The 27,312-nt window shown below is 45.5% G+C and overlaps 2 protein-coding genes and 1 pseudogene across 3 annotated transcripts; all 3 read right to left on the bottom strand.

Moving 5' to 3' along the window:
* On the bottom strand, nt 1–4,415 carry LOC123050928 (uncharacterized). Of its 2 annotated transcripts, none has more exons than XR_006423866.1 (2): nt 3,363–4,415; nt 1–857 (listed from the first exon to the last, which is right to left on the bottom strand). XR_006423866.1 is itself a non-coding variant. In XM_044473638.1 (2 exons), exons 1-2 carry the CDS (start codon nt 3,522–3,524, stop codon nt 2,749–2,751), a joined length of 312 nt encoding a protein of 103 aa, XP_044329573.1. In that variant the 5' UTR covers nt 3,525–4,415; the 3' UTR covers nt 2,341–2,748. The 2 variants fall into 2 exon arrangements, 1 of the variants encoding a protein (XP_044329573.1); XM_044473638.1 differs by lacking the exon at nt 1–857 and adding an exon at nt 2,341–2,898.
* Nucleotides 4,416–8,334: 3,919 nt separating this feature from the next.
* Nucleotides 8,335–10,285, bottom strand: LOC123050896 (uncharacterized). The gene is made up of 3 exons (XM_044473612.1): nt 10,163–10,285; nt 9,339–9,482; nt 8,335–8,352 (listed from the first exon to the last, which is right to left on the bottom strand). The coding sequence occupies exons 1-3, from the start codon at nt 10,283–10,285 to the stop codon at nt 8,335–8,337; spliced, it is 285 nt and encodes a 94-aa protein (XP_044329547.1).
* Nucleotides 10,286–25,438: 15,153 nt separating this feature from the next.
* On the bottom strand, nt 25,439–26,890 carry LOC123050895 (pentatricopeptide repeat-containing protein At3g24000, mitochondrial-like; annotated as a pseudogene).
* Nucleotides 26,891–27,312: the final 422 nt, after the last annotated feature.

The following is a 27,312-nucleotide window of genomic DNA, read 5'->3' as shown; positions in this document are numbered from 1 at the left end:
TCTCAATTGATTAATCCATGATAAAACTTTTTAATTTTGTTATTTTCGTTTGATCTTTGGTGCACTATTCCCTGTAGCAATGCATGGCTTCAAAAGATATATATTTTAGTTTGATCATACACATAGCGATGTATGTATATATATGCACACTGCCATTGCGTCTGATAACAATGCAAGGCCCATTCCATGTTGTATATTTTGTTTCTTTGATAAGTTACATAGTTTTTCAAGTGCACATATGACAACTAAGCTGCTTAGATTGGATTTAAATAGTATTGTCCTCAAGCTGCAGTGTGGAGCTTTAGCACTTAACTTCTTGACATGCTTGTAGGGTTAGAAAGCTCATTTTTCCTGTGATAGGTACTTAAGAATTAGGTGCAACTTAAGCATATTTAATTTTTTTTCTACCACTTCTTGTCATATAATGAGCTGAGTCAGAGGCGAGACAACACATGATCCATGGTGCCAAGGTTCCACCGTCATGACCCAAGAGGCGGAACCATGGTTTATGAAAATGGGGAGCAATCATGGCAGAAGATAAAAGGAGGGGCTGTCCCAAATCCGGGTCAAAGTGGCATGTTGATGACTCAGCTTATGCAACTGTGATGGGAGGCGCTAATTAAATGTTTCTGCATAAAATTTATTTATTTTGTACCCGTTACAAGGGCTCTTTTGCTATATATCTAATAAAATAATGTTCATAGAAGCTCAATCACGATGATGCACCTTGGGCTTTGCGGCAATCAAACAACAACAATACTCGGCTTCCCGGCAAGATCCCTTGGTGTGACCAATGATCCTACAATAGTCCCTACACTGGGCTTCGTTGCATCCATCTTCAATCAAATCGCATGATTCTACACAAAAAGATTAAATGAATTACAATCTTAAATATAATATGGGCTCCTTCATCAATCATTGTTGATGGTTGCTATTAGCTACAAACATAGGTGCAAGGAAAAATTTAAGTATATGTACACAATAGGGAAAAAAGGATGTTAACCTTTTGGATCAGCATCACATGACAACATCAGAGTGGCCATCACCAACATCAGGGCCGCCCAGCATACAAAGCTTGCATTGCTCTTACTAATCGCCATCACAAAATACAATGCTAGCTATGTACTGGTACCCTCTTCTTTTTACCGTTTGATCTGATCTACCAAATGTGTTGATGAGTAAACCGATTTGCAGGCGTTTATATAGGGCGAGCACGCTAAGTCATCCTGAGTTTTATGGTGGTAATTAAATACCATCCTAATATTAGGGAATTAATGGAACAATTATTGCACATCCTTGAGTACTTATCGCCTCACTGACTTAATAGCATGAATTGGTTCGTTTACTTTTTTGGCGCGTTTGCTCTATCTATCCAATATCCAATCTAGATCGCATAGAAACACTATTAGGGAAATGCTTATACACAGGAGCTCAGCAGTAGTTCTTGGGCAAAACGAGCGCTGCTACTATGCACATAGCAGTAGCGCTGTAGATAGAAAACACGTTACTACTATAATTGTCAGACCGTTGCAGGTAGGCTAGGTATACTAGTAGCGCTCATACATTAAAAGCGCTACTGCTATTGAACTTAGCAATAGCGCTTTCCTCTAACCAGCGCTACTGCTAAATTCAGTCCCCTCCTAATAAGACCAAACTTTAGTCCCACCTCGCTCCGCGAACAGAATGTTTACCACCTTAAATATGGTGCTTCTTAAACTATCACAATCACTTGGTCTTCATTGTACTCTATGTGTAGGATCTGTGGCAATATGAATCTTCGCCGGTTCCTAAACCGGCGAAGATTCACACTGACAATTTAGATTCTACACAAAAAAATCAATGATGACCAATGTTTTTTTTACATGCTAATGATCAATAGCAGTAGCCTTAGTAGTAGCGCTGGTTCTGCAAAAATGCTACTACTAATGAGAATAGCAGTAGCGGTTGTTCATCTAAAGCGCTACTGCTATTGTACTTAGCAGTAGCGGTGGTTAAGAACCAGCGCTACTACTACGGGGCACCTTATCCGTACACGGCTCGCGCGCGTCCTCACTCTCCCCCTCACACTCTCACTCACTCCGCCACGCGCCGTCGCCGTCGTCGTCGCCGCCGTCGCCCACCGTCGCCCACCGTCGCCCCCAAGGTCCCTCCCTCCTCCTCCTCCCTCCTCCTCCTCCTCCCTCCGGCGGCCCCCCTTCTCCTCCCTCCTCCTCCCCCTCCCTCCTCCTGCTCTCTCCTCCCCCTCCCTCCTCCCACCTCCTCCCCCTCCCTCCTCCTACTCTCTCCTCCCCCTCCCTCCTCCTGCTTTCTCCTCCTCCCTCCTCCTCCCACCTCCTCCTCCTCCTTTCTGTAATAGAAAGTTTTTTAGTAACAGAATTTAGTAATAATTTTTTTAGTAAAAGAAATTAATCATAGAAATTTTTAGGTACAGAAATGTATTATGCTATATGAGATTTTTTTAGTAAATGTAGGTTTTTGAATACAATAGATTTCGTTCGATGTCGGTATCAAATAAAATATGAAAATGCCCATGTTGATGATTAGAACTAGGGTTTATAAGGATATATAGATAGATGGATGGATGGACAAATGTTAGGGCTAGAACTAGGGTATTTTTAGTAAATGTATAGTTCTTTTCAATTTTTAGGGTTAGAACAAGGTATTTTTAGTAAATGTTAGGGCTAGAACTAGGATGTTTTAGACATAGGGTTTCACTAAGTCCTAAGATGAGGATAATAATGTTTTTGTTTATATTTTGTTTTTGCAGAAATCAAGGAGCCCCTGCATCATCCCCGCCATCGTCCCCGTCACCGACCACCTCAGACCTCGAGGTGAGACCAGCCAAATCCCCATGTCGATGATAATGTAGATGTTTTGATAGTTGTAGTAGAGTAGTACCTACATGAGTAGATGTGACAATTTTCATGGAATAGTAAATTTTCAATGTAGGTCTTTCAAATATGATGGAGATTTAGACATGTGATATGTAGTGTTCTGTAGTACTAGTGCTTGCCCAAGTGGCCTATGTTTGCAGGGAACACCTCACAGTGGCCTATGTTTTGCCGGAGTGTTGATTCATTTCCATTCCAGCAAATTTTAGGCGCTCGATATGTCCTATTTTAGCAAAGGTCATGTCGGATTTTTTCATGAATTTAAGCATGACTTCTGCTAGAATATGTAGGAAATATCGAGTGCCCCGGATTTGCTAGAAAAAGAATTAAATGACATTTTGAGTTGACTTTAAGTATGTTGGGGCTCCATACGTGACAGTCAAAAAATCAGTGAGGGAGAGTTGACAGGGTCAACTTGAGTTTTAATGTCAACTTTCATCAAGACCCGGACAGTTGAGAGCTGTGACATACCTGGTAGACCACTGCAAAGCCACCTTGGCCAATTATCTGCTTATCAGAGAAGCCATTTGTGATTTCTGCCAAAAGTGATAATGGCAGGGCCTTGGGGTGTTCGGTTTCATCAAATAGCATGCGCTCCAGGTCACTTTTTGCTGTACTTGATAAGCAATCCATTTGCAGTTAAATTCCACGGTATCCTTGAAAGTGAAAAACAAGAGCAAGCCCATTATCGTTTAGGCTACTAGCTAGACTCAGCATCTGAATGAATCGAGAACCATGAAACACATAATATCAGACTTGTATTTTAGAACAAAATGGTCAGATTAGGGTGTACCCGGATTAAACCACAGAGAGTAATTCATGACATCGACAAGACAAAATGATGAGCTAGCACCATGCAACATGTGAAGGCAGTAATGATTATTATGAGCCAATGCAAACTATGAACATAATGATTGTGTTTTTCACTTCTATTTTCTTAAAAAGTACCTACGGTATACTCTTATAACTTTATTATAATATAATAAATCGTGGCTGCAACAGAAGACCGGAAGTGTCCAACAGAGAGCCCTGCACCGAAGATGATAAATCAATCTGAGTGCATATACACAAGTGCATACATAATCTACATGTAAAGTGTTGAAAATGGTCGGAAGATGATTGAAACATGAACAAGTTGAAACTGCATAATCTACATGTAAAGCACGACCATCTTTTTGCCCTACTATTGTGCTGGAAGGTAGTTACCATATTCGCAGTTGGCTCGGTTCATGATTCGGCACTTTCTATTAAATCGAGTGCTAACTCAGGTACATGAATCCAGCAGCCGAACAGATCCAACAGTCGGCCAGAGAGGGGTGGGGGGAGATCTGACCTGCTGCTGTACTTGGGAAGTTTGCCGGTGATGGAGTTACACCGAGCCAGGGGAGGGTACAGAAATGGAGGCAACGAAACAGAGCAGGAAAGAGAGATAGGGAGAGAGAGAGAGAGAGAGAGAGAGAGAGAGAGAGAGAGAGAGAGAGAGAGAGAGAGAGAGAGAGAGAGAGAGAGAGAGAGAGAGAGAGGCTACTGACCTGCTGCGGTCGGTAGGGTGTGGCTGGTTCAGATCCGGGAACCGGCGTCGCCGTGGTGAGAGGGCGAGGTGCGTTACCGGAGAGAGGCGAACGAAGCTGCATTACAGCACGGTGAGGCAGAGAGATGTGAAGAGCAGGGCCGGCCGTGGAGAAGAGAAGAAAGACAGGCAGCACAGCGAGTGAATGAGTGAGCCAGTTGTCAGTTGTCACACTGCTCTTGCCACATCTACATCGCTCCTCTAATAATGTCTAATAATTGTCTTGTCTGCTAATAATTGAGTACGCGCACAGTACTACATCACATAATAATATAACAACATTTTTTTGACACGTACTACTCTCTTTGTTCTTAAATATAATGCGCACACTATTGCAGTGCGCTTAATCTTTTTAGAGATATATGTATCTCACAGTACAGTGCGTATCTCCCTTCCAAGCGATTTCGGACCAAAATGCCCTCCCCCAGCCCACCGCTTTGCTCGCCCCTCTCTCTCTTCCTTATCTCTTCGCCTCGTAGCTTTTCCCACTGATGTGCCACCTCCGTGTTCATGGTCGACGTCTTGCCCTCCGCATCCACATGCATCGTCGTCTCTACGGCCGACATCCCCATCTGGCGTCACCGCCTCGGCCGTAGTACACAACACGGAGGGCCAACTCCAGCACGTGAAGCTAGTGGACACAGAGCAGGTTCACCAGTCGTAGGAGCTTCAGCGCGAGCACACGCACGCGAGTGTTGACAGCGCAAAGCATATTCACTACTGACAGGAAGCAAATCATGGCCAACATCCCGTTCAACACGTGCACCGGCCTCCGATCGTCTACTTTTCCTCGATGTCGATAGCGGCCGCGAACGTGCTGGCCGCCTCCGCCGGCAAGGCGTGGTTCCATCAACGTTTGTGGCAGATGGCGTGACCAGACCACAGGAGCGGGACTACACGTCGTCATCCACAGCAGCCACGGTGTCCGTGCCACCGTGCTCCCTCGTGTGTGGGCGTGGAGCAACTGGCCACTCCTCTACGAGTTAGCTTGGAGCGGCGAGTTGCTGTACCACGCGAGCGAGTAGAATGAGATATCTGACCAGTGGCTGCTGTGTAAGGGGATCATGATATTTTGCGCCATCGAAGATGGGCAACCCGCCGTTCGTCTCCTCCCCGCCGTTTGCTGCTGATGGACTCGTCGGAAGCAGAGCAGAGGAGAGGAGGAGAGGAAGGAATGGTGGGCCTCTCCAGTGCTATAATGTTACAGGGCCGGGTACAAGGGCCTCAGCAGCCCACCCCAATGCTTTTTCGTTTTCTCTACATCGATGTGTGTGCCAGAGTGCGGGCTTATGATGCCCGGGCACCATGGAGGCCATTGCTTTAAAAAAAAAACAATATTTAAAATTCATAAATTTCAAAAACAACTCCGTGGAAACTTGTATGTGTCCACTCGTATCCATGATTTTTTTTAAAGGAGAACTCTTCTAATCAACCGGCGGATCACATCGTTCCCACACATGACGTGTGTCCTCTATGGATTTAAATTTCCATAATAAGTCCTTTGTTGCAAAAAATTCTGTAACATGACCCCTGTTGCATAAAGATTCTGTAATCGGTCTTTTAAATTTTTGCAACAAGACCTCCGTTGCGAAAAAAAATCTGCAACAAGATTTCTGTTGCAAATAAATAAATAAATTATGCAACAGGATATATGTTGCAAAAAATTTCTGCAATAAGTCATGTGTTGCAAAAAAATAAAAAAAGCATAGGCTTGGGCGATTGCAACAAGCTGGTTGTTGCAGAGAGCCTTCCGCAACATCACTCTTGTTGCAAAGAAGTGGCTGCTTACGTAAACAGGTTTAACGTCTTTAGCGTGTCCATCCAATGGACAATGAGCCGGTGGATATTTTCTTATTACTTTTTTAAAAGTTTTTTTGTGTGTAATTTGTAAGATGTCTTCACCTGAAAAATGTTGGGGCCTGTCCAACATGGTCAACGTTTTTTTTGTGTAATTTGTAAGATTTCTTCTTTACCCGAAAAATGTGCCTCCCTTCCCAAAGCCTGGCTGCAGTCCAGCGAAATGTTGTTGACGAAGTGGTCTTGAGAGAATGAGCCTGAGAGATGCCCACATTTGCAGCACGCCACACTGCCATGGTGGTTTTGGAATTCGGGTCACGGCATCCGCGCTCGCTCGCAGCTCTGGAGGTGTCTAAGATGTGTCGAACATCGACTGCCTTGTCCTTTTTTATGAATGAATGCACACTTCAAAGAGAAACTTGGCTCTGTACAACATCACAGATTTAAGAGCTGCATGAAGGCCTGACGGCGAAACTGGATTAATATTGGATGGTTCTGCTTCTAATCTGCACCCATTCCATACCCCATTCAATGAAGGTCCCAGTTTCAGGCCCTGACCTGAAGTTTTCGACACCTGCTCTGTTTTGTCTGAAGAAATCGACACCCACCAACTTCGCGCCTTTCTCGATGGCTCAGCACAGTCAGATCAAGATCCGACGGCAACTTACCATCTCGCCATGAGTTAAGGTCCTACCACCTTGATCATCTTCCCAAAAGCGATCAACACATACTGCTGCTACCAAGTCTGGAGCACAATTAAGATGATGCAGTTGATGGACAAGAAGAAGCTACTCATCTGAAGAGCATCTTGAGCTGCTCGATGCGCCAACTGCAGTAAATTTTGTGATGACCCACTCTGGTGATGATGATATCTTGGGACTCCATTACCTTCGGTGATGATCAACGGCGCATGCTCCATTAAGCAGACGCACACGGAATATGATTTCTGGAATACAACTGAAGGCCAGGACTTGAAGCAAGCCAGACGAGATGAGCAGCATTCTTTCTTCTGCTGAGAAGAAGAAGAAGAAGCTGGCCATTTATCTCACCTGCAAGCAAAGCAGCAGCAAAGGAGTGACAAGGCCCAACTGGTTCAGAAAGCTAAATCACTGGCAGATCATACCAAGTAGAGTAGCTATGTGAATTCAGAGGATGATCAGGAGAGAAGCTAAATATAGCGAATTAAGTATACACATTTACGCCAACCAGGACATGGCGGCTAGGGATAGATACCCCAAGCACAAGAAGATGAGCTCTAGGGCTCTCAGATAGATCTTGAGTTTTATACCCATTACAACCAGTGAAAGGTAATTTTAAAACGCTAAAGTAGAGTAGGAGAACAAAGAGACAGTAATTAAAGGTGATTCAAACAGCCACAGATCCAGTCTTCATAGCTGTATTTTTTTAATGCGCGATCAAGGGTGGTGGTGTGTCCTGGTAGTCAGGCTGAATACTAGAGCCCTGCTAGGCTGCTACTGACAAAGATTTTCTTCCTGCAATTAAACTTCTGTGTGATGTGTGGACTCCAGGCTCCTGAGCCAAGAGATCATCTTTCCTTCAATTGCCAATTTGCAAAGGCCTGCTGGAGCTGTCGTTGCCCTTGAAGCAACTAAGATAGTGTCCTCCATAAAAATTGTTGTGTAGATGCAAGAACGTTTTCAAATATGAGTACGTTTCACAGTCTGTTGCAGCTTTGTGACTTATACATGGGGAATACATTTTTCTGATCTTTTTCATCTCTTTTGTAAGTGCACCAAATACATATATTCTGTTGTTGTCGGTTGCAAAGGATGATTTTAGCAATTGCTTTTTCTGTAACAGACATATACAGTACGCTTGTGAAAGTAATTGATCAAGATGTTAAATCTTGACCTATATCATATCAGCTAAGTGAACTGTGGCCACCCTTCATTCCCAAATTATCAACGGTTTAGCCATTTTCATGGACAACAAGCCATGGGCACTGTGCTTACGTTAGAATAACTAAAATATAGCTCTTAAATGGAATGGAGTATTGCTCATTTATCTCTTCTGGATGCACAAATGATATGATTTAATTGAGATGCAGTTGTGAAGTCACATGATCTTATCTAGCTGCATACAATTGATTTGAAAGGACCAATAAATAATTCTGGCACTCAGTTTTTTTTTGTTTATCTCCAAATGCTCCAAGTTAGGAAATGTTGAATGTTGCCATTTTTTGTTGTTGTTTATCACAAGGGGTTTGCAGCTATATGATCCTGCTTGGTTTAGTCCTGCACGGTACTGTATTCTGATCATAATGTTGGTTTATCACATATCAACACACGGATAACTAATCTAAAAATGAGATGATTAGATGGGTTTTTTCTTTATATATGCGTAGGAAGTCGAGTTATAGGTTTTTATGGAATTGCATCTTAAATAAGGTTAGTTTTTCTTAAGTATTATGTTTACATGTAAATTTTTTATTTTTGACTGACCGTGGCAACGCACAGGCATTAAACTAGTGTACATAAAGTTCAAAACAGTGCTCTTGGAAAAAGACTGCATAATGGACAACATTATTTTCAATGTCAAAATGTAGATATACAAGCAGAGATGACCAAAGTGTGTATATGTCGATATATGTCAACCCATCTGGACGTGATAGAGATTTAATATACATTTTCATTTTACAAGGAAAAAGTTAAACTTTAGTGAACCAGAGCTACCAAGGCATAAGTCATATGAAGTGTGACACTATTACCGACTATTTGCATAGAACCATATAGCATTGCTAGTGCGAATAATCACGAATAATGATTGGCACTGGTATTCTCATATGTAGTAAATACTTATATTTAAAAGAATTGGATGTTAGATGGCAAAAAAATTCAAACACTAAACTAAATGATTTGCTGGCAAAATTATTTGTGTCATCATGCAATGGTAGATACTTTTTGTATGAATCGAGAAGAATAAGAATGTTGCCACATGTTGCAAATGACATTTGTTCGTAGTAAAACAAGCATATTTCTGTCTATTAGCTGTTGAACATTAGTAACGCCGAACATGACCATCACTTACTAATTCTACAGCTAATTACTGAAAAATGTTACCTGAGATTCATCCATAAGTGTATCACCAATATTGGCCTTTCCATTAGATTGCTCGGTTTCAGCAGATGAAGGTTCTCCATCATTGGCCTTGTTCTCATTATCAGATTTGGCAGATTCTTGTCTTTGACCTTGGACTACAGAAACCTGTCGTGTGTCCAGACTCAGTAAATACACACTAACAAGGTATCAGAAAAGCAAGCAAGTGAAAATACCAAGAGTGTGGAGGTAAATGTTGTCGCCAACAGTGAGTCAACTTGTCAGTACAAACATATGACGAGAAGGGGGACAAGGCAAGCAAACACTGTGAGCATGTACTTCTACATGACCCAAGTTTGAACCTGATATAAAATGTGTTTACAACCATGATCACTTGAAGATTACGTATAATATTTGAACTAAGCTAAACAATAATTCTCAGGGCGTTGCTACGCTGAATTAATATTACTATTCAGATTTCAGAATAAAAGACTAATGTAAATGGTTAAAGAAACTTGCTGATTATTCGCCAAGTGACAATTAAGGTGATATAGCTTACTAGTGTAATTGTGCAAATTACAGTTTGACAGCACCAGTAATTCTTATGAACAACTAGAACTGTAGAAATAACCAATACAAGTTCAGTACAGGGGGGACACCACAGCTGTACAAAGTTGCAAATCCACAGATATTCAAATATGTTTCAACCATATGGTCTCTGATCTTTTGCATAATATAAGAGATCAATTGATATTTCAAGAGTTCAATTCGACCAACATACAGAAAACTGAATCGGCAGAAAAATGAATCTTTAGGCAAGCAGGAAACCCAAAAGAAGCTAAAGATACGGTCCCGGTGGAGGAGGCAGCAGCGGAGGTTGCCGTGGCCGTGGCGGCGGCGATGGGGACCCACTCCTTACGCCACTTCCTAACGGGCCTAGTGAATGTCGTTGCAGGGCCGTAACGGGCCATGGAAGGGAATTCTTGTAACGGAGGATGTGGCATTCTTCTGCGGCGAGGAGAGTATTGACTATTGAGGGTGGATCAAGAAGTTGCAGTCTACAAGTCAAAAAAGAAAAGAAAAGAAGAAGTTGCAGTCTATGTCACGAAGAGATCTAGGGAGCTTTTGGTAGAGTTAGGTGCAACTTTCGAATGATTAGATGTACCTTCCCCTTTTCCTCTCTCGTCTCGTTAGAGTACCCTTGAGAGTCCCTCCTAAGCGGCCGAGGCGATCCCGAGCCTTTCCCGGCGGCGTTGCCGGCCGGCGATGGCGGAGGAGAAGCGCCGGAGGTCCCGTTGTATATACCTTAGTTATGATTTCTGCTAGCCTGTCCCATATGGCGAATAGGAGTAGAGTCCCACGCTCTTGCGGACAGATCTAGGGCGGCTCTTTGCTGGTTTCCATTGTTGTTCGACTCCGGTGGCAGGAGTTGTGGCAGGCGGCGGAGCTGGGGTGGAGGATCTCCATGAATAAGGTCGTTCTTCAAAGCTTCGATGCTCGCGGCTTTGGGCGCCACGTGGAGCAGATGTGGCTAGCCGATTCCGAAAAACTTCCGAGGTGGAAGATGGCCTTGGCGGATCGGGCTGCAAGCTTTGTCAATAAGCGTCTTTGATGCGGCTAGCCGCTCGTTGTGGCCCGATCTTCACGGATTGGCCAAAGGGGAGAGGAGGGAAGACGAAGAACACGAAGAACACAACGATGAACACTCAAGAACGCAAAGTAAGATATATGCCCGTTGGGGAGACGGGGGTAGCCGGGATAACTAGCGGGAAGTGAACAACTCCAAGAGAGACCGGCAACTACACCCGAGGCTGCCTCCGGCGACTCAAGAATCGAACCCAACTCACCTTGTGTGCAACCGTTTCAACACCACGGTAGGTTCACCGTGTCAATAGAAGCAACAATGGTTAGTTGTGGTAGATTGAAAGAACCCTAACTGAACTCCAAGGGAGAAGGATAGGTATTCTTGTTGTAGCCTTGATTCGATCTAAATACAAGCAAGTAGATGGAGTAGCCTTGATACGGTCCAGGGGATCACCCAAGGAGTAGCCTCTAAGAGGAACCAAAAGAGCTAAGCTCAAGTCTATTCTTTCCCAATCTCAGATCTGAAGTGGGGGTTTCTATTTATAGAGGAGGGGGTAGGTAGAGGGATTACAGGGGAATATTCCTTTTTCCCACGCAGGGGAGCCGGCCGGGCCGGGCTGGAGTCAACGCCTATGGAGGTGCGCAGGGAGGCCGGATGGGCCGGGCTGGTGGCCGAGCGCTCCGGCCTGAGGGGTCGCAGAGAGGCCTGGCTGGACGCCGGGCAGGTGCCTGAGGCGGCCGGCCTGAGGAGCCGGCTGAGGCCTGGCTGGAGGCCGGACAAGTGCCCGAGCGCGCCGGCCTGAGTGCGCAGGGGAGCCGGCCTAGGGAAGGTGTCATGCACCAAGTACTTGGCCTTGGGAAGGTCGAGCTTGTATGCGTTGTCGTTGATGCGCTTGAGGATCTTGAAGGGGTCGAGCTTGGAGTTGCGTTCGTTGGGGAAGCGATCTTTGCGTAGATGTAGCCAAACTAGGTCTCCTTCTTGAAACACCAATGGCTTCTTGCCCTTGTTCATCTTGGAGGCTTGGTGTTCATTGTGCTTTTCGAGTGTAGCTCTTGCTGACTCATGGAGCTTCTTCATGTAGGAGATTCGCTTGTCGAAGTCCATGTTTACTCTCTCTTGAAGAGATTGTGGGAGTATGTCGAGGGCGGTGTTGGGGTTGAAGGCGTAGACGGTCTCGAACTATGTTTTCTTGGTTGTTTGGTGATGAGCACGGTTGTAGGCGAGCTCGGCATGTGGGATGCACTCGTCCCAATCCTCAAGGTTCGGCTTGATCAATGCTCGAAGGAGTGAGGAGAGGGTTCGGTTCACCACTTTCGTTTGCCCATCCGTTTGTGGGTGGTATGCCGTGGAGAAGAGTAACTTGATGCCGAGCTTGGCCATGAGGGTCTTCCAAAAATATGAGGTGAACTTGACATCACGGTCGGAGATGATGGTCCTTGGCACTCCACGAAGACGGACCATTTCCCTGAAAAACAAATTCGCAATGTGTGAAGCATCGTTCGTTCTATTACATGGTATGAAGTGTGTCATTTTTGAGAAACGGTCAACCACAACGAAGATAGAATCCATATTGTGCTTAGTGCGTGGAAGTCCTAACACAAAGTCCATGCTAATGTCACTCCATGAGAGTTGCGGTGTATGTAAAGGTGTGTAAAGACCATGAGAATGCAAAGTGGACTTAGCTTGGAGACATGTAGGACATCGCTTGACGAGGCGCTCCACATGAGTTTTCATCTTGGGCCAATAGTAGTGCGTTGAGAGCATGGCGTAGGTCTTGTCTCTTCCAAAGTGTCCCATGAGTCCACCTCCATGCGATTCCTTCAATAATAAGAGACGAAGCGAGGACTCGGGGATGCACAATTTGTTAGCTTTGAAAAGGAACCCTTTGTGCAAATGGAAATCTTGAAATCCTCGATGTGGGGAACATTGCTCAAAGATGGGGCCAAAGAAAGCATCGGAATGATATGAATCCTTAATGTCATCTAAACCAAGAACACTTATTTCGAGACGTGTAAGTAGGCATTCCTTGCGAGATAAAGCATCTGCAACAACATTGTCTTTATCCTTTTTGTATTTGATCACATAAGGGAAAGACTAACTCTACCCACTTAGCATGTCTTTTGTTGAAATTCGTTTGACTTTTCAAATACTTCAAGGACTCATGATCGGAATGAATAATGAATTCTTTTGGCCAAAGGTAGTGTTGCGAAACTTCCAAAACACGAATCAAAGCAAATAGTTCCTTGTCATAGATTGGGTAGTTCAATCGTGCTCCATCAAGTTTCTCACTAAAGTATGCAACGGGGCGACCTTGTTGCATGAGTACACCACCAATTCCTATGCCACTTGCATCGCACTCTATCTCAAAGGTTTTCGAAAAATCATGTCTGTAAGGAAATAATATTTCACTACAGTAAAATTGTTTATTCAAAAACATATGGATGTTATCCTCCGTGTCCTTGGGGTATTGCCCTAGCATTGCATCATTGAGGACACGTGGGTCAATGAACCCAATGCCACCGGTTCCTTTACATCCCCGAATCTTCATTCTGCATATAATATATCGTACAGTGAGGATAATAAGAAGCAGTGATCGAAAAAGCTGAGTTAGAGACTTAATTACATAAATAAATTAATCACTTACAGACAATAGGTGCTGATGATCGATTTGTCGAGGGCGTCTAGATTATAGAGGTCAAAAAGATCTTGAAGATAAATACAGACCGAGTCGTCGCGGAAGAAATGCTCCTCTGTAACTTTCACCATGAGTGTATCCAGCCCATTTTTTGAGGCTTTCAAGTACCACTGATGCAGTTGACGCTTCAGTGTTGATAGAGAGCCGAGCAGATTAGGTCTGACGAGAGACTTCCCTGGCTCATATTTCCATGCTGCGAGGGGATCAGCAATTGTGAAGGACCCGTCGCGACCGCTTAGCACTTGCTCAACAGTCATACCATAATCTCTGGCAAGCCTCCTAACTTCTTCCATATCAATTTGCTCGGAGGGATTATGTGCAGCGGGCAACACCTTGAGCGGGGAGGCCGCTTGTTTTTCCTGCTCCCCGTGCTGGGGAATTGTGTTCCCCTTCTTCAGGGCTTTGGAATAAGTCTTTGATAAACCGTGCTCATAGTCCGATGGCAGATTCAGCTGAACTTGGGATGGCATTTCCAGCATATCCTTGAAGTGTTTCCGTACTGCCGAATCTATTGGCTCCTTTGGCGGCTCCAAGGGTTTCTTTCCCCACATAGACATCTGACGTTGCATGTCCGCAGCCACCCACGCATCGTTCTGCTCGTCAGTCATATGGTAAGGCAACACCTCTGGCGGCGGCTTGGGTTTCTTCTTCGGAGCAGCTTTCTTCTTTGGGGAAGACTTAGAGGTACCACCCTTCTGCTTTTCCCCGCGGGACTTAGTGGGCGGCGGAGTCGGCTGAGGCAGCGAAGATCGAGCCAGACTCGAGCTGCTGAGGTCCATGGCGTCGAGGTGTGGACTCGTTGTAGGTGGTTGTGGTGGCGGTGGACTGCGTCTCGGAGAAGGAGGTGGCGGTGGACCGCGTCTGGGAGAAGGAGGTGGTGGTGGTGGCGGCGGACTACTCATCGGAAACACAATGCCTTTCTTTTTCCATACTATGATGTTATTGACGGCTTCTCCCAGTGTCTCTACCCCATCACCTCCGGGGATGTCAAGCCGCAGTACCCTCCAAGCCTGCTTAACATCATCCACACCGACACGAGCATAACCAGGTGGAATCGGAAGGCTATGGCAGGTCGCTCCATCTACACAAGGTAAAGCATAGCCGTCTGCCACCTTGATGGATACGTTCGAAATCGACACATGTAGCTCACAGCTTGTCTTCTCCTTGATTGCATCACGGCCTCCGTCTGTGCAGCGGCATCATGTATCATCCGTGTAGTATCCATCACCGCTGCATCGCCAGCCGGGACCTCCGTTGAAGCCACGCTGCTCCGGCGTTGAGATGGGCCTACGTTGAATGTAGGGTCTTGCTCCTGGGAGCGCAGTCCTCTAAGCTCGTTAATCTGGTGCTGCTGCGCCTGAAATCTGGCTTCCATTTCACCAAGCCGGTCTGCGACCTCCGCCTCCTTCCGCTTCTTTCCTCTCGCTCGGCTTCTATATGGATATACGCACTCTTCCTTGGTAAACCCAGTACACCACGAATATCCTCCCCAGCCTCGTGTCCAGCCGGTATGTTCCGGATTCCCGAGGGCCTTCGTCGGCTCGTCATTCTCTCGATCCGGCTTGAACTGTCCCGCTTTAACCTCTTTGAACACTTTTTCAAGTGCTGCAAAGGGGGCCGCAATATTTTTATCCATAATAAGGTTCCCATTTGCGTCAAACTTTGCCCCATGCCCAAGTAATCAATTTCTTGACCTCAGGGGAAAATCCGCTGTAGCTGGAGTGATCCCCTTAGCTCGCAGATCTGCCTCAAGTTTCTCAAACTTAGGCAATGCAATCCTGTAGCCACCTGGACCCATAGTATGGTGATATACCTTCTTCACCGCATTTGCCTTATTCTTTGCTGACCTTAACTTACCCTCTTCTGATTGCTTGTACGCTAGAAATGATGGCCAGTGTCGCCTCTGCTTCTCTAGCGGCCCCTCGAATATTGGGACTCTTTCTTTCTTTTGATATTCTTTCCTTTATCTTTTCTTGTAAGTATTGAAAGCCTCGGACATCTTCTTAAGAGCCCAGTGCTTGACTTTCTCGCGCATTTCCTTTGCTTCCGCCTCTGTATCAAGGTCTGGTAGGGTGAAATGTGTCATGAGCTTGTCGAAAAGAGTCTTTTTGGACCTATCAGAGACAAAAGAAACTCCAGGACGATCGTCTTCCTTTGCTGGCTCATTCCATTCTTGAACACTTATTGGGATGAGGTCTCTAACAATAACTCCACATTGATTTCTAAACTTAGTTGAAGCCTTATCGGGATGAGCAGGTTCGCCGGAAGGATAGACTGCGTTGATTATCATATGTTGTCCAGAGGCCATCTCTCCAGCCGGGCCTTGTTTCGACTTCTTGCTAGACGATGTCGATGCAGAGGTCTTCTTGGAAGCAGTAGGTTCCACGACCTTCACTAAGGCTTGTTCATCGTTGCTTTTTTCCGCTTCCACATCTGATCCTTGCAATTGCTCTTCTTCCTCCATTCCCTGACCTGAATCGTTCAGGTACTGCGAGCCGTCGTCATGATCTCCATCGTCATTGGGTCCAACGGGGAGTGTACTTTCTTCTATTATCTCGAACACCTCTTCTTCACCCTCTCTGCCGTCCATAGCTCAACTAATACAAATGGAAGATAAAATACATTAGTAAGTCAAATAGTTCTAAAAATGAAATACTTCAATAATAAAATTCTATTAATGACAACACATGAATATTTCTACACATGTCACTAAGTCATATGTTTACTAAGTAGAGAGGAAGTTAATGATGATGATCATGAAACTTCGGATCAAGTTACTACAGAACTTCGTAGGTCAACCAGAGCACAATCCGCACCAGAGTGGTACGGTAATCCTGTACTGGAAGTCATGTTGCTAGACCATGATGAACCTACGAACTATGAGGAAGCGATGATGAGCCCAGATTCCGACAAATGGTTGAGGCCATGAAATCTGAGATAGGATCCATGTATTAAAACAAAGTGTGGACTTTGGTGGATTTGCCCGATGATCGGCAAGCCATAGAAAATAAATGGATCTTAAAGAAGAAGACTGACGATGATGGTAATGTTACTGTCTACAAAGCTCAACTTGTCGCAAAAGGTTTTCGACAAGTTCAAGGAGTTGACTACGATGAGACCTTCTCACCAATAGCGATGCTTAAGTCCGTCCGGATCATGTTAGCAATTGCCGCATTTTATGATTATGAAATCTGGCAAATGGACGTCAAAACTGCATTCCTTAATGGATATCTTAAAGAAGAGTTGTATATGATGCAACCAGAAGGTTTTGTCGATCCTAAAGGTGCTAACAAAGTGTGCAAGTTCCAGCGATCCATCTATGGACTGGTGCAAGCATCTCGGAGTTGGAATATACGCTTTGATGAAGTGATCAAAGCATATGATTTTATACAGACTTTCAGAGAAGCCTGTATTTACAAGAAAGTGAGTGGGAGCTCTGTAGCATTTCTGATATTATATGTGGATGACATATTATTGATTGGAAATAATACAGAATTTCTGGATAGCATAAAAGGATACTTGAATAAGAATTTTTCAATGAAAGATCTCGGTGAAGTTGCTTATATATTGGGCATCAAGATCTATAGAGATAGATCAAGAAGCTTGATAGGACTTTCACAAAGCACATACTTGATAAAGTTTTGAAGAAGTTCAAAATGGATCAGTCAAAGAAAGGGTTCTTGCCTGTGTTACAAGGTGTGAAGTTGAGTCAGACTCAATGCCCGACCACTGCAGAAGATAGAGAGAAAATGAAAGTCATTCCCTATGCCTCAGCAATAGGTTCTATCATTTATGCTATGCTGTGTACCAGACCTGATGTGTGCCTTGCTATAAGTTTGGCAGGGAGGTACCAAAGTAATCCCGGAGTGGATCACTGGACAGCGGTCAAGAATATCCTGAAGTACCTGAAAAGGACAAAGGATATGTTTCTCGTTTATGGAGGTGACAAAGAGCTCGTCGTAAACGGTTACATCGATGCTAACTTTGACACTGATCCGGATGACTCTAAGTCACAAACCGGATATGCATTTTTATTGAATGGAGGAGTTGTTAGTTGGTGCAGTTCCAAGAAAAGAGTCGTGGCGGGATCTACATGCGAAGCGGAGTACATCGCTGTTTCGGAAGCAGCAAATGAAGGAGTCTGGATGAAGGAGTTCATATCCGATCTAGGTGTTATACCTAGTGCATCGGGTCCAATGAAAATCTTTTGTGACAATACTGGAGCAATTGCCTTAGCGAAGGAATCTAGATTTCACAAAAGAACCAAACACATCAAGAGACGCTTCAACTCCATCCGTGAACAAGTCAAGGACGGAGACATAGAGATTTGCAAGATACATACGGATCTAAATGTTGCAGACCCGTTGACTAAGCCTCTTCCACGAGCAAAACATAATCAGCACCAAGACTCCATGAGTGTTAGAATCATTACAATGTAATCTGGATTATTGACTCTAGTGCAAGTGGGAGACTGAAGGAAATATGCCCTAGAGGCAATAATAAAGTTGTTATTTATATTTCCTTAATTCGTGATAAATGTTTATTATTCATGCTAGAATTGTATTACCCGGGAACTTAGTACATGTGTGAATACATAGACAAACAGAGTGTCCCTAGTATGCCTCTACTTGACTAGCTCGTTAATTAAAGATGGTTATGTTTCCTGACCATAGACATGTGTTGTCATTTGATGAACGGGATCACATAATTCGAGAATGATGTGATGGACAAGACCCATCCGTTAGCTTGGCATAATGATCGTTTAGTTTTATTGCTATTGCTTTCTTCATGACTTATACATGTTCCTCTGACTATGAGATTATGCAACTCCCGAATACCGGAGGAACACCTTGTGTGTTATCAAACATCACAACGTAACTGGGTGATTATAAAGATGCTCTACAGGTGTCTCTGAAGGAGTTTGTTGGGTTGGCATAGATCGAGATTAGGATTTGTCACTCCGAGTTTCGGAGAGGTATCTCTGGGCCCTCTCGATAATGCTCATCACTACAAGCCTTGCAAGCAATGTGACTAATGAGTTAGTTACGGGATGATGCATTACGGAACGAGTAAAGAGACTTGCCGGTAACGAGATTGAACTTGGTATGATGATACCGACGATCGAATCTCGGGCAAGTAACATACCGATGACAAATGGAACAACGTATGTTGTTATGTGGTTTGACCGATAAAGATCTTCGTAGAATATGTAGGAGCCAATATGAGCATCTAGGTTCCGCTATTGGTTATTGACCGGAGATGTGTCTCGGTCATGTCTACATAGTTCACGAACCCGTAGGGTCCGCACGCTTAATGTTCAATGACGATTTGTATTATGAGTTATGTGATTTGATGACCGAAGTTTGTTCGGAGTCCTGGATGAGATCACGGACATGACGAGGAGTCTCGAAATGGTCAAGAGGTAAAGATTCATATATTGGAAGGCTATATTCAGACATCGGAAAGGTTCCGAGTGATTCGGGTATTTTTCGGAGTACCGGAGAGTTACGGGAATTCACCGGGAGAAGTAATGGGCCTTATTGGGCCATACGGGAAAGGAGGAGGCAGGCCAAAGGGGAGGTGCCCCCCCATGGGTCCGAAGAGGACCAGGGGAAGGGGTGGCGCCCCCCTTGCCCTTTCCTACTCCCTCTCTCTCTTTCCCTCTTTCCTTCTCTCCTACTCCGAAAAGGAAAAGGATTCCTACTAGGACTTGGAAGTCCTAGTAGGACTCCATACTCTTGGCGCGCCCTAGGGGGGCGGCCTCTCTCCCTCCCTCCTTTATATACGTGGGTAGGGGGCACCCCAAAGGCAATCAAGATTTGTCTTAGCCGTGTGCGGTGCCCCCCTCCACAGTTACACACCTCGGTCATATCGTCGTAGTGCTTAGGCGAAGCCCTGCGCCGGCAACTTCATCATCACCGTCACCACGCCGTCGTGCTAACGAAACTCTCCCTCGTCCTCAACTGGATCAAGATCTCGAGGGACGTCATCGTGCTGAACGTGTGCTGAACACGGAGGTGCCATACGTTCGGTACTTGGATCGGTTGGATCGTGAAGATGTTTGACTACATCAACCGCGTTACTAAACGCTTCCGTTTTCGGTCTACGAGGGTACGTGGCCACACTCTCCCCGCTCGTTGCTATGCTTCTCCTAGATAGATCTTGCGTGATCGTAGGAATTTCTTTGAAATACTACGTTCCCCAACACTTGGTCCAACAATTATAGCCGGACATGAAACCGGACTGAAACAGGTGGCTGTGGATGACTATGTGGGAAGAGTATTCCTTCTGATTCCGACATACAGCACATGGACAACACATAAAATTATTCTGCTTGTTTGCCTGGGCTACATCGAGAAAATAACCCACGCCTTTCATGAACTCGGCAGAGCGTCGGTCAGCGTACATCCATTGCCGGTTCATCTGCATTATATAATTATCAAGAACCATTACAGAACATCGTGAATAGAGAAATGACCAATGTACATCGACAGATGAAAGGATAAAGTTGGTACCTCGACCGAGGAGGAAAGAACGAGGAGAAAGCTTAATTAATTAAGTGTGGCTCGGACAACTTAAATCATGTTTGTTTTCTGCGACCTGAAGTGGCGTTATGCTCCCGGGGATTTCATCGAACACCTCTTGTGCATAGGAGGGAAAAACAAATCAGCACACACCCTCACACCTTCTGTATGTCCTCCAAAGTGAGTGGCTGATGGGTGGAGGGTGGCTGGCCGCTTTTATATAGTGGGGGGCCTTTAGCCCCGGTTGGAACCACGAACCGGGGCTAAAGGTGTTGCGGGCAAGTGCGGCACCCTTTAGCCCCGGTTCGTGTCTCCAGCCGGGGCTAAAGGCCCCCCATGAGCTGCTCTGCTTGCCCCGCCCCCAGTTCTGCAGCCTTTAGCCCCAGTTCGAGCCGGGGCCGAGGCTAAAGGGGTGTTTTGGGCTGAACAAAAGGGGTGTTCTCCACTAGTGGTCTTTCTAGATTGCGGCCGTTGCTGTGTTCTGGCCTACATCAACGACTCTCCGACCACTACTTAGGGTGACTTCTTTTGTGCTTATGCTTATGCATAAGCAGGCTTCTCGGATTCGGTGGGAATAAACTCCTGCGGGGAGAAACTATTGGGAGACTTCTTTTGGCTTATAGAAGTTGGGCTCCTGACTTGTGCAATATCTATAATACCCCTGATTTCTTAATGGTCTTTTTGGATAACAATAATATTTCATAGCCTTCACATTAGTAAGAACACCAAACCAAGGATGCTAGATAAAATTCTGTAGACAATGTGAGTCGACCACATTACAATGAACTTGACTGAAAAAATAAACACGAATTTAGCCACACAAAAAACATGCATGTTCCCTTCTTAATGGTGCGGCCCGAGGTGCGATGCATTTTTTTGCACGTTCGGTTGACTCGCGAGTGGGGAAGCAGAGAGCGTTCGTGCGGTGGCAATGCACCCATAATTTCGTGCAACGACATGTCCAATTCCCGTAAATCCACCCGTAAGCAGGCTAGAAGCCACAAAAGAAGTCACCCTTATACAAACTACTGGGTTTTTTGAAGGTCCCCAGAGACTGCGAAAAAACGAGGTGTTCTCACGGCGTGATGTCGGTGGATGGTGTTTGTTCTTTTAAAAAACTTGTTTGTAACTTTATGTTCTTGTAAATTTTGTTTAAAGATAATACATGGCGTTGGGCCTTTTCGCAAAGATAACTTTATGTTCTTGATGTCGGTGGATATGCATGGCGCGCGCGAACGGCATGCACGCACCTGAGACGTACGAGAGGGTGGAGACGGCGAAGGAGAGGGCCGCGTCGACGTCGCAACGCAATGTCGTTGTGTTCTTGGGGAGGGATGGGTGTATATTCCAGTGTCGAGAGAGGAGAGAATGGGGCGGCGAGGTTTTCCTATTTATGTTCATGCGGAACGGTGGCATTGCTAACCAATGCATGCTATGCATGCTAGAGTATATCATCTCGATCGGCGCATGCCTCCCATTTGTACAAATATTGGCCTGATCCGTTGGCGAGATCGCCGGGGAGGGTTTCGCGGCAGCCGCAGGACATACGTACACCAGTCAAAAGTTGCCTGAGTTCACAACACAGGGTAACAGGCCTACCTGCAGGGCAGTTGTTAATTTTCACTGATAATGTGTGTCAATTTCCGTGACCATATACCTACGCCACCGCCCAAAGGGTGTCTTTTCATCTATATATGTATATATATATATATGTATATATATATGTATATATATATATATATATATATATATATATATATATATGCTCCCTTTCGTACGTCAGAAGTGCAACAGTATCAAGACCATCACACACATCCGCACGCGCGCGTCCAATCCACCACGACCTATGATCCCGCCCATCTTCGTGGCACATGGCAACGGAGGAGATCGTCATCGACATGCCGGTCCACGGTGGTGAGGATGTCGTGCAGTGCACGGCGGCGGCTGTGGAGGCTGCAACGGCGGCAGAAGATGTTGTGAAGCGTGCGGCTGCGGCGGTGGAGGCTGCAGCGACGGCGGCGCTGCACGCTGCATCACCTGTTGCTGACGACGACGGCGACGACAACCAAGAACTGCGCGCGCAAAGGAAGTGGATCAAAGAAAGCAAGACGCAACTTGTCGTTCTGACAAGCTTGTTCGCCACTGCGGCGATCGCGCTGGGCATTGCCTCCCCCATGGGGCTCTGGCACTGGTGGAGCTTGGTACAAATTGCTGGGGGGAGGGGGGCAATGCAAAAAATGAGTATTTGAGGTTGTAAATTGCTAAAAAAATCTCATCTAAGTTTACCCTAAATTTTTGGTCCAAGATTTGGGGCGGGGGGGGGGGGGGGGGGGGGGGGGGGGGGGGGCAGCGGCCCCCCTCGGCCTCAACATAGCTCCGCCAGTGGGCTCTGGCAAGACGACCTCGCCGGGCCGGGAGGGCAGGAGGCTGGAGAGCCCGTCATGATCCGCAACTACGGGCCCAATTATTTCCGGTTTAAATTGGCCTCCGACGTTTCCTTCCTTGTCTCAATCTTGATCATGCTCATGCTTTCAAATGCGCGCGCTCAAGTTTATAGCCTTTGTCGACATGTGTTCACTCGTCTTCGCATGGACTGCCGCCACGAACCCACGGTACATCCTCCGTGGTAGTATCTTTAACTACATGGGACCACGGAGCCGGTCGAAGGGGAGATGAACAGATGTGCAGGAATCACTGAAAACGAAGTGCTTTTCTATGAAAGAAAGCAGAGGAAGAAGCTGCATGCCTCTTTCCCAGTCGGAGATAAAAAAAACATATAAATTCATGTTGCTGTCAAGGATTCGGAAAGAAGATGAGATAGTGAAGGTCGTGAGGACCGGGGATCCAAAAACGGCGCACCAGCGCTTGGCCGGTGGTTTCCATGTCAACAGGGGTAGCAGTCGCTGGCGGACCCAGGAAAAAACTGGTGGGTGGGCACACTCCATATTTGTTTTTCCACACTACCCATGTGCGATAAAAAATTGTCAAATGAATAATATAAAGAACCACACTCTATATCTGTTTTTCCACACTACCCATGTGCGATAAAAATTTGTCAAGTGACTAATATAAAGAACCAATTGATTCACAACATATGTTTCAAATGTGCATGGTTCCATTACAAATAGTTTAAAATATGAACAAACTCTTGCAGGATGAAATATAGCACAAATAGAAAATTACATCACTAATATTTGATAAGTCTACAAAAGTCAATATCAAGCCTTGCTAATCTAGGGGTAAAAGACCTTATCCCCAAGCAAAGTTTGGTTTCTAATCTAACATAATCTGCACAGGGGGCAGTTATGGTTTGTTTCCCTTTTGTGAGAATTTTGCAAAAGAGTTACACAAAATATATAATTCTACACTGCCATCTCTTGACAAAAGTTTATGTGGGTATCCATGGTGTGAACCTAGAGACTGTCTTAATAAAAAAAAAACTGAAACTGTATGGGAGGACACAAAAGCAATTTTATTGAATACAAAGAGCCTATGCCCAAACTATGTTTGGTTTCAAGATCAGAACGATCTGCACAGCGAGCTGTTATGGGCTAAACATTGGACTAAGTTGCAGTGCATTAATGTGAAAATTTTGGCTATAGGTAAAAAATCTTGCTGAGAGATAGAAATTTAGAACACACGATGTTGGCAAGCAAATAGATGGAGAACAAAAATTCTAAAAATGTCTTAGACAGAAGTTGAGACACCATAATGATACTACCTGATTTCGAATTGGGAAAGAAACGAATGTACCAATACACAATAACAATTAGCACAAGCAGCAGTGTAGCACTTTTTTTTTTATGAAAATGGGTGTGTGTTGATTATGATGAAAAGGTTTGGTTACAGAAACCATAGAGATCTTTGGTAGCCACAGCCTCCACATCAGGAGGAACAGACTCCGAAAGCACTTGGGAACATCGGTACTGGGGATTTAGGGATAATTGGCTGTTTGGGGGCAGCTACAGATTTTGATTTTAACCAAGCACGACATGAATAAGCAGGCAATAACACTGAGGCAGACTTACCGGCTGGCTGCTCTTCTCAGCTGCTGTGGTTCTGCGGCCGCAGGGCTGAGCGGCGAGTGGCCGGCGGAGGGGCCGGGGAGGGGAGGGCGGGCAGAGCAGCCGCTGTTGGATCGATTGGGTGCGTGCGCTCAGCCGCTCACTCGTGTACAGGACAGAAGTAGAAAGAAGCCAAATTGGTCCACCCGCTAGGTCCGTAGTTGACATATACAAGTTTTTTTTTTTCAAAAAATATCTGGCCCACCCGCTAGGTCCGCCCATTTGTACAATCAGGATTTGAATCTTTTCTCAAACAAACAAAATCAAAAAATCATGACTTAAATCTAACCATCTAGATTCAACAGGCAACATTTCAGTAATGGCTCTTGTTCCTGTGGAGCAAGTACAACTATTTAATATGTTCTAGATAGCGACAGAAAGAGATTGAAGACAAAGTAAAAACCTCCCTGTTATCATCAACAGACCAAGAACAGCCAACACTTATGTGGAGTACGTATATTTTTGTACAAGGCTGAACTGCACAAATCAAGGCTGGAAGGTAATTAAGTAGGTAAGTACGGAACTGCATTCTTTTGGTGGACAATCACCTCCTTCAGCCGAGTACAACAACCATGCAGATTCTCAGAGTTTCTGACTCCCAAAAGGGATAATACCTTCTGTTTGTGAGGACTTGTGAAAGCACCGATCAAAAGAACGATGATTAAGTGACTACAGAAGACCCGTCGTCAGTGCCGGAGGGCGATACCTGAAATGTATGAGGTGGTAGTGTGCATAAGTAGCAAATCACCCAGCCTTATATTTCTAGAATTAATTACGCCTAACACTATTTCTCTGTGGAATTCATCCGATGTGGTAATTAGGTTTTGGAAGTCAACCCACCATCATTTGCAAATATCCGCAAGATATATTGTTGGGAATTTTTACCTGAAATAAAGACATCCGAAGCATGCTTCTATTCGGACATTGCACCTCCAAATGCAGGTGGTCTAAGTTCCTCTCAGAAACCCATAAGCCACACACACACACAATAATGCTGCTTCTGCAACCTGCGAAATTTTAGTGATTGTGCTATAAGAGCGAAAGCACATGTCTTCAAGAGTAGCTCTTAATTTCCCTCCCTCCCTCATGAACGAAATGAATGCTGAATGATCTTGAGGGCTGCAGCATGCTGTTTGTTCTGCCGACAGAAAATCAAGCAGATATGGCTCGACCTGTGCATGAACAAGTTCTTGTTGTCTGTTACTGAATCAACCCATGGCCGTGTAGATTCATAAACACACTAAATATTAGCAGAATCACCAGTAATCTCCACAGGAACAAGACCCATTACTGAAATGGTGAAATCTATTAGTGTCCCTCACAACAATCTCCCTTTTAAAAACTTTGGAGACGTATTTGAATGCAGAGTGGCAATCCCCACATATCCTAATATTCTTCATGATCCGAATTGTTGCCCCTGTAGGCATCTGGATCAGTGCAAATGCGAGCGCGATCTTCTTGCTGTGGTACTGTAAGTTTGTCTCCCTCTCTTGATCATCTACACGCACAAGGACATAATCCATATCAGGAACATATCCTTCTTTCCTAATCTTCATGGTTATCTCATCCCACATCTTATATATCTCTTCCGCTTACCTACTTCTTCCGCTTATAGATCAACAACCGTAACATAATGGTCAATCTCGGGCTCTAAATTATACTCCTGCGTCATGTTAAAGTAGTGCTTTCCCTCCTTCACCAGGCCTCCATGGGTACAGGCGGTCAAAATGCAAAGGAAGGAGACCTGATTCAGGTAAATGCCGGATTTCCTCATCTCCTCAAAATGGGAGATTGCTTCGCTTCGGAGTTCCAAGTAACTAGATCTTTACTCTCCACACGGTCAAACACCTTTTTCGCGTCAACCATACTCCCCGATTTTGCATACATATATGTCAAGAATTGTGTTCCCAAGGAACCGCGGTCAGTTTCTGCCGAGACTTAATCATATGTGCATGCACCCACTTCCCCTGCTCAAGAGCACCTAAACTAGCAATGGCAGTGAACAGGCTGGAGTAAGTAAAATGTGTCGCCTCAAACCCATTTCTTTGCATCTCGGCCAACACCTTTAAAGCTGTTTCTCCGTCGCCCTTCCTTGAAAACCAAGAAATCAGAGCGTTCCAGGGAAACCCCGTTCTTCCTCCCACACCGCGCGTACATGTCAACAAGTGCGCTCCCAACGTAGACATCCTCATTCCAATCACACTTCATGGCGAGAGCATGGATCTGTCCCCCGACGCCACTGTCCGCGTAAGCACCAGCGGCCTTAAGGACGCTGGCGAACGTGAACCCGTACGTTAGGCTTGAAGCTCCCCTTGAGCATGCTGGGTAGCAGCGCAATGGCCTCCTCCGGCATGTCGTTCTGCGCGTACCCGGCGATGAGCGAGGTCCAGGAAACCATGTCTTTCCTCCGCATTTCGTTCTGCGCTTCGAGCACGCTTCCGCCCTTGCACTACATGTGAATGAGTGAGTTGTCGAGGAAGGCGTCGCCCGCGAACCGTGAGCTGGCCAGGTGAGCGTGGACTTTCCTGCTGGCATCCTCGAGGTTCCTGGACTGCGCGCAGGCGGTGATGAACGCGTGGTAAACGCGCGGGGTCGTGCGGGGCGAGCTCGCCGGCGTCCAGGGGATCGAGGCCACGGAGGACGGCGGAGGCGGCCGCGACGGGGTTGGCCGCGGCGGTGGTGGTGAGGTTGGCGGGCGAGGGGTAGAGTCAGTGGCGGACCCAGGAATTGAAGTTAGCTGGGCCGAACATTTAATGTCTAATTTTTTTTGGGTACAAACACTAGTAGAAAAAGGGTCAAATCTGAAGCACAATAGTGCCGGTTTGAATTTGAGCCGGCACTAATGTGTCCATTAGTACCGGTTCTAACAGCTAGCCAGGCCGCTCTCATTAGTACCGGTTCATGGCGAACCTTTAGCACCGGTTCGTGCCACGAACTGATACTAATGACAGTGGTGGTAGGAGTTGTCAGTCTGGGCCCCTCCAGCACTTTTAGTACCGGTTCGTGTCACGAACCGGCACTAAAGGTCATCCTACATAAACCCTTCGTCCATCTGAGCTCGCTCTGTTCTTCCCCTTTTCCCTCTCCTCTCTGTTCTTCCCCTCTTCCTCTCGAGCTCATCACACATTTT

This window comes from Triticum aestivum, chromosome 2D (assembly GCF_018294505.1).
Source record: "Triticum aestivum cultivar Chinese Spring chromosome 2D, IWGSC CS RefSeq v2.1, whole genome shotgun sequence".
In the NCBI taxonomy this organism is placed as follows: domain Eukaryota; kingdom Viridiplantae; phylum Streptophyta; class Magnoliopsida; order Poales; family Poaceae; genus Triticum; species Triticum aestivum.
The sequence above is the reverse complement of the archived record's forward strand: the minus strand, read 5'-3'. Positions and strand labels throughout refer to the sequence as shown.

Excerpts from the sequence above, each read along its gene's own strand:
- LOC123050928 (XM_044473638.1), bottom strand. The coding sequence starts at position 3,524 with ATGGATTGCTTATCAAGTACAGCAAAAAGTGACCTGGAGCGCATGCTA. Across the intron at positions 2,899-3,362 it reads GCTTTGCAGTGGTCTACCAG|GTACTACTCTACTACAACTA; the intron begins GTATGTCACAGC and ends CTACTCATGTAG.
- LOC123050896 (XM_044473612.1), bottom strand. The coding sequence starts at position 10,285 with ATGGCCCGTTACGGCCCTGCAACGACATTCACTAGGCCCGTTAGGAAG. Across the intron at positions 9,483-10,162 it reads CTGCCTCCTCCACCGGGACC|GTTTCTGTAGTCCAAGGTCA; the intron begins GTATCTTTAGCT and ends GACACACGACAG.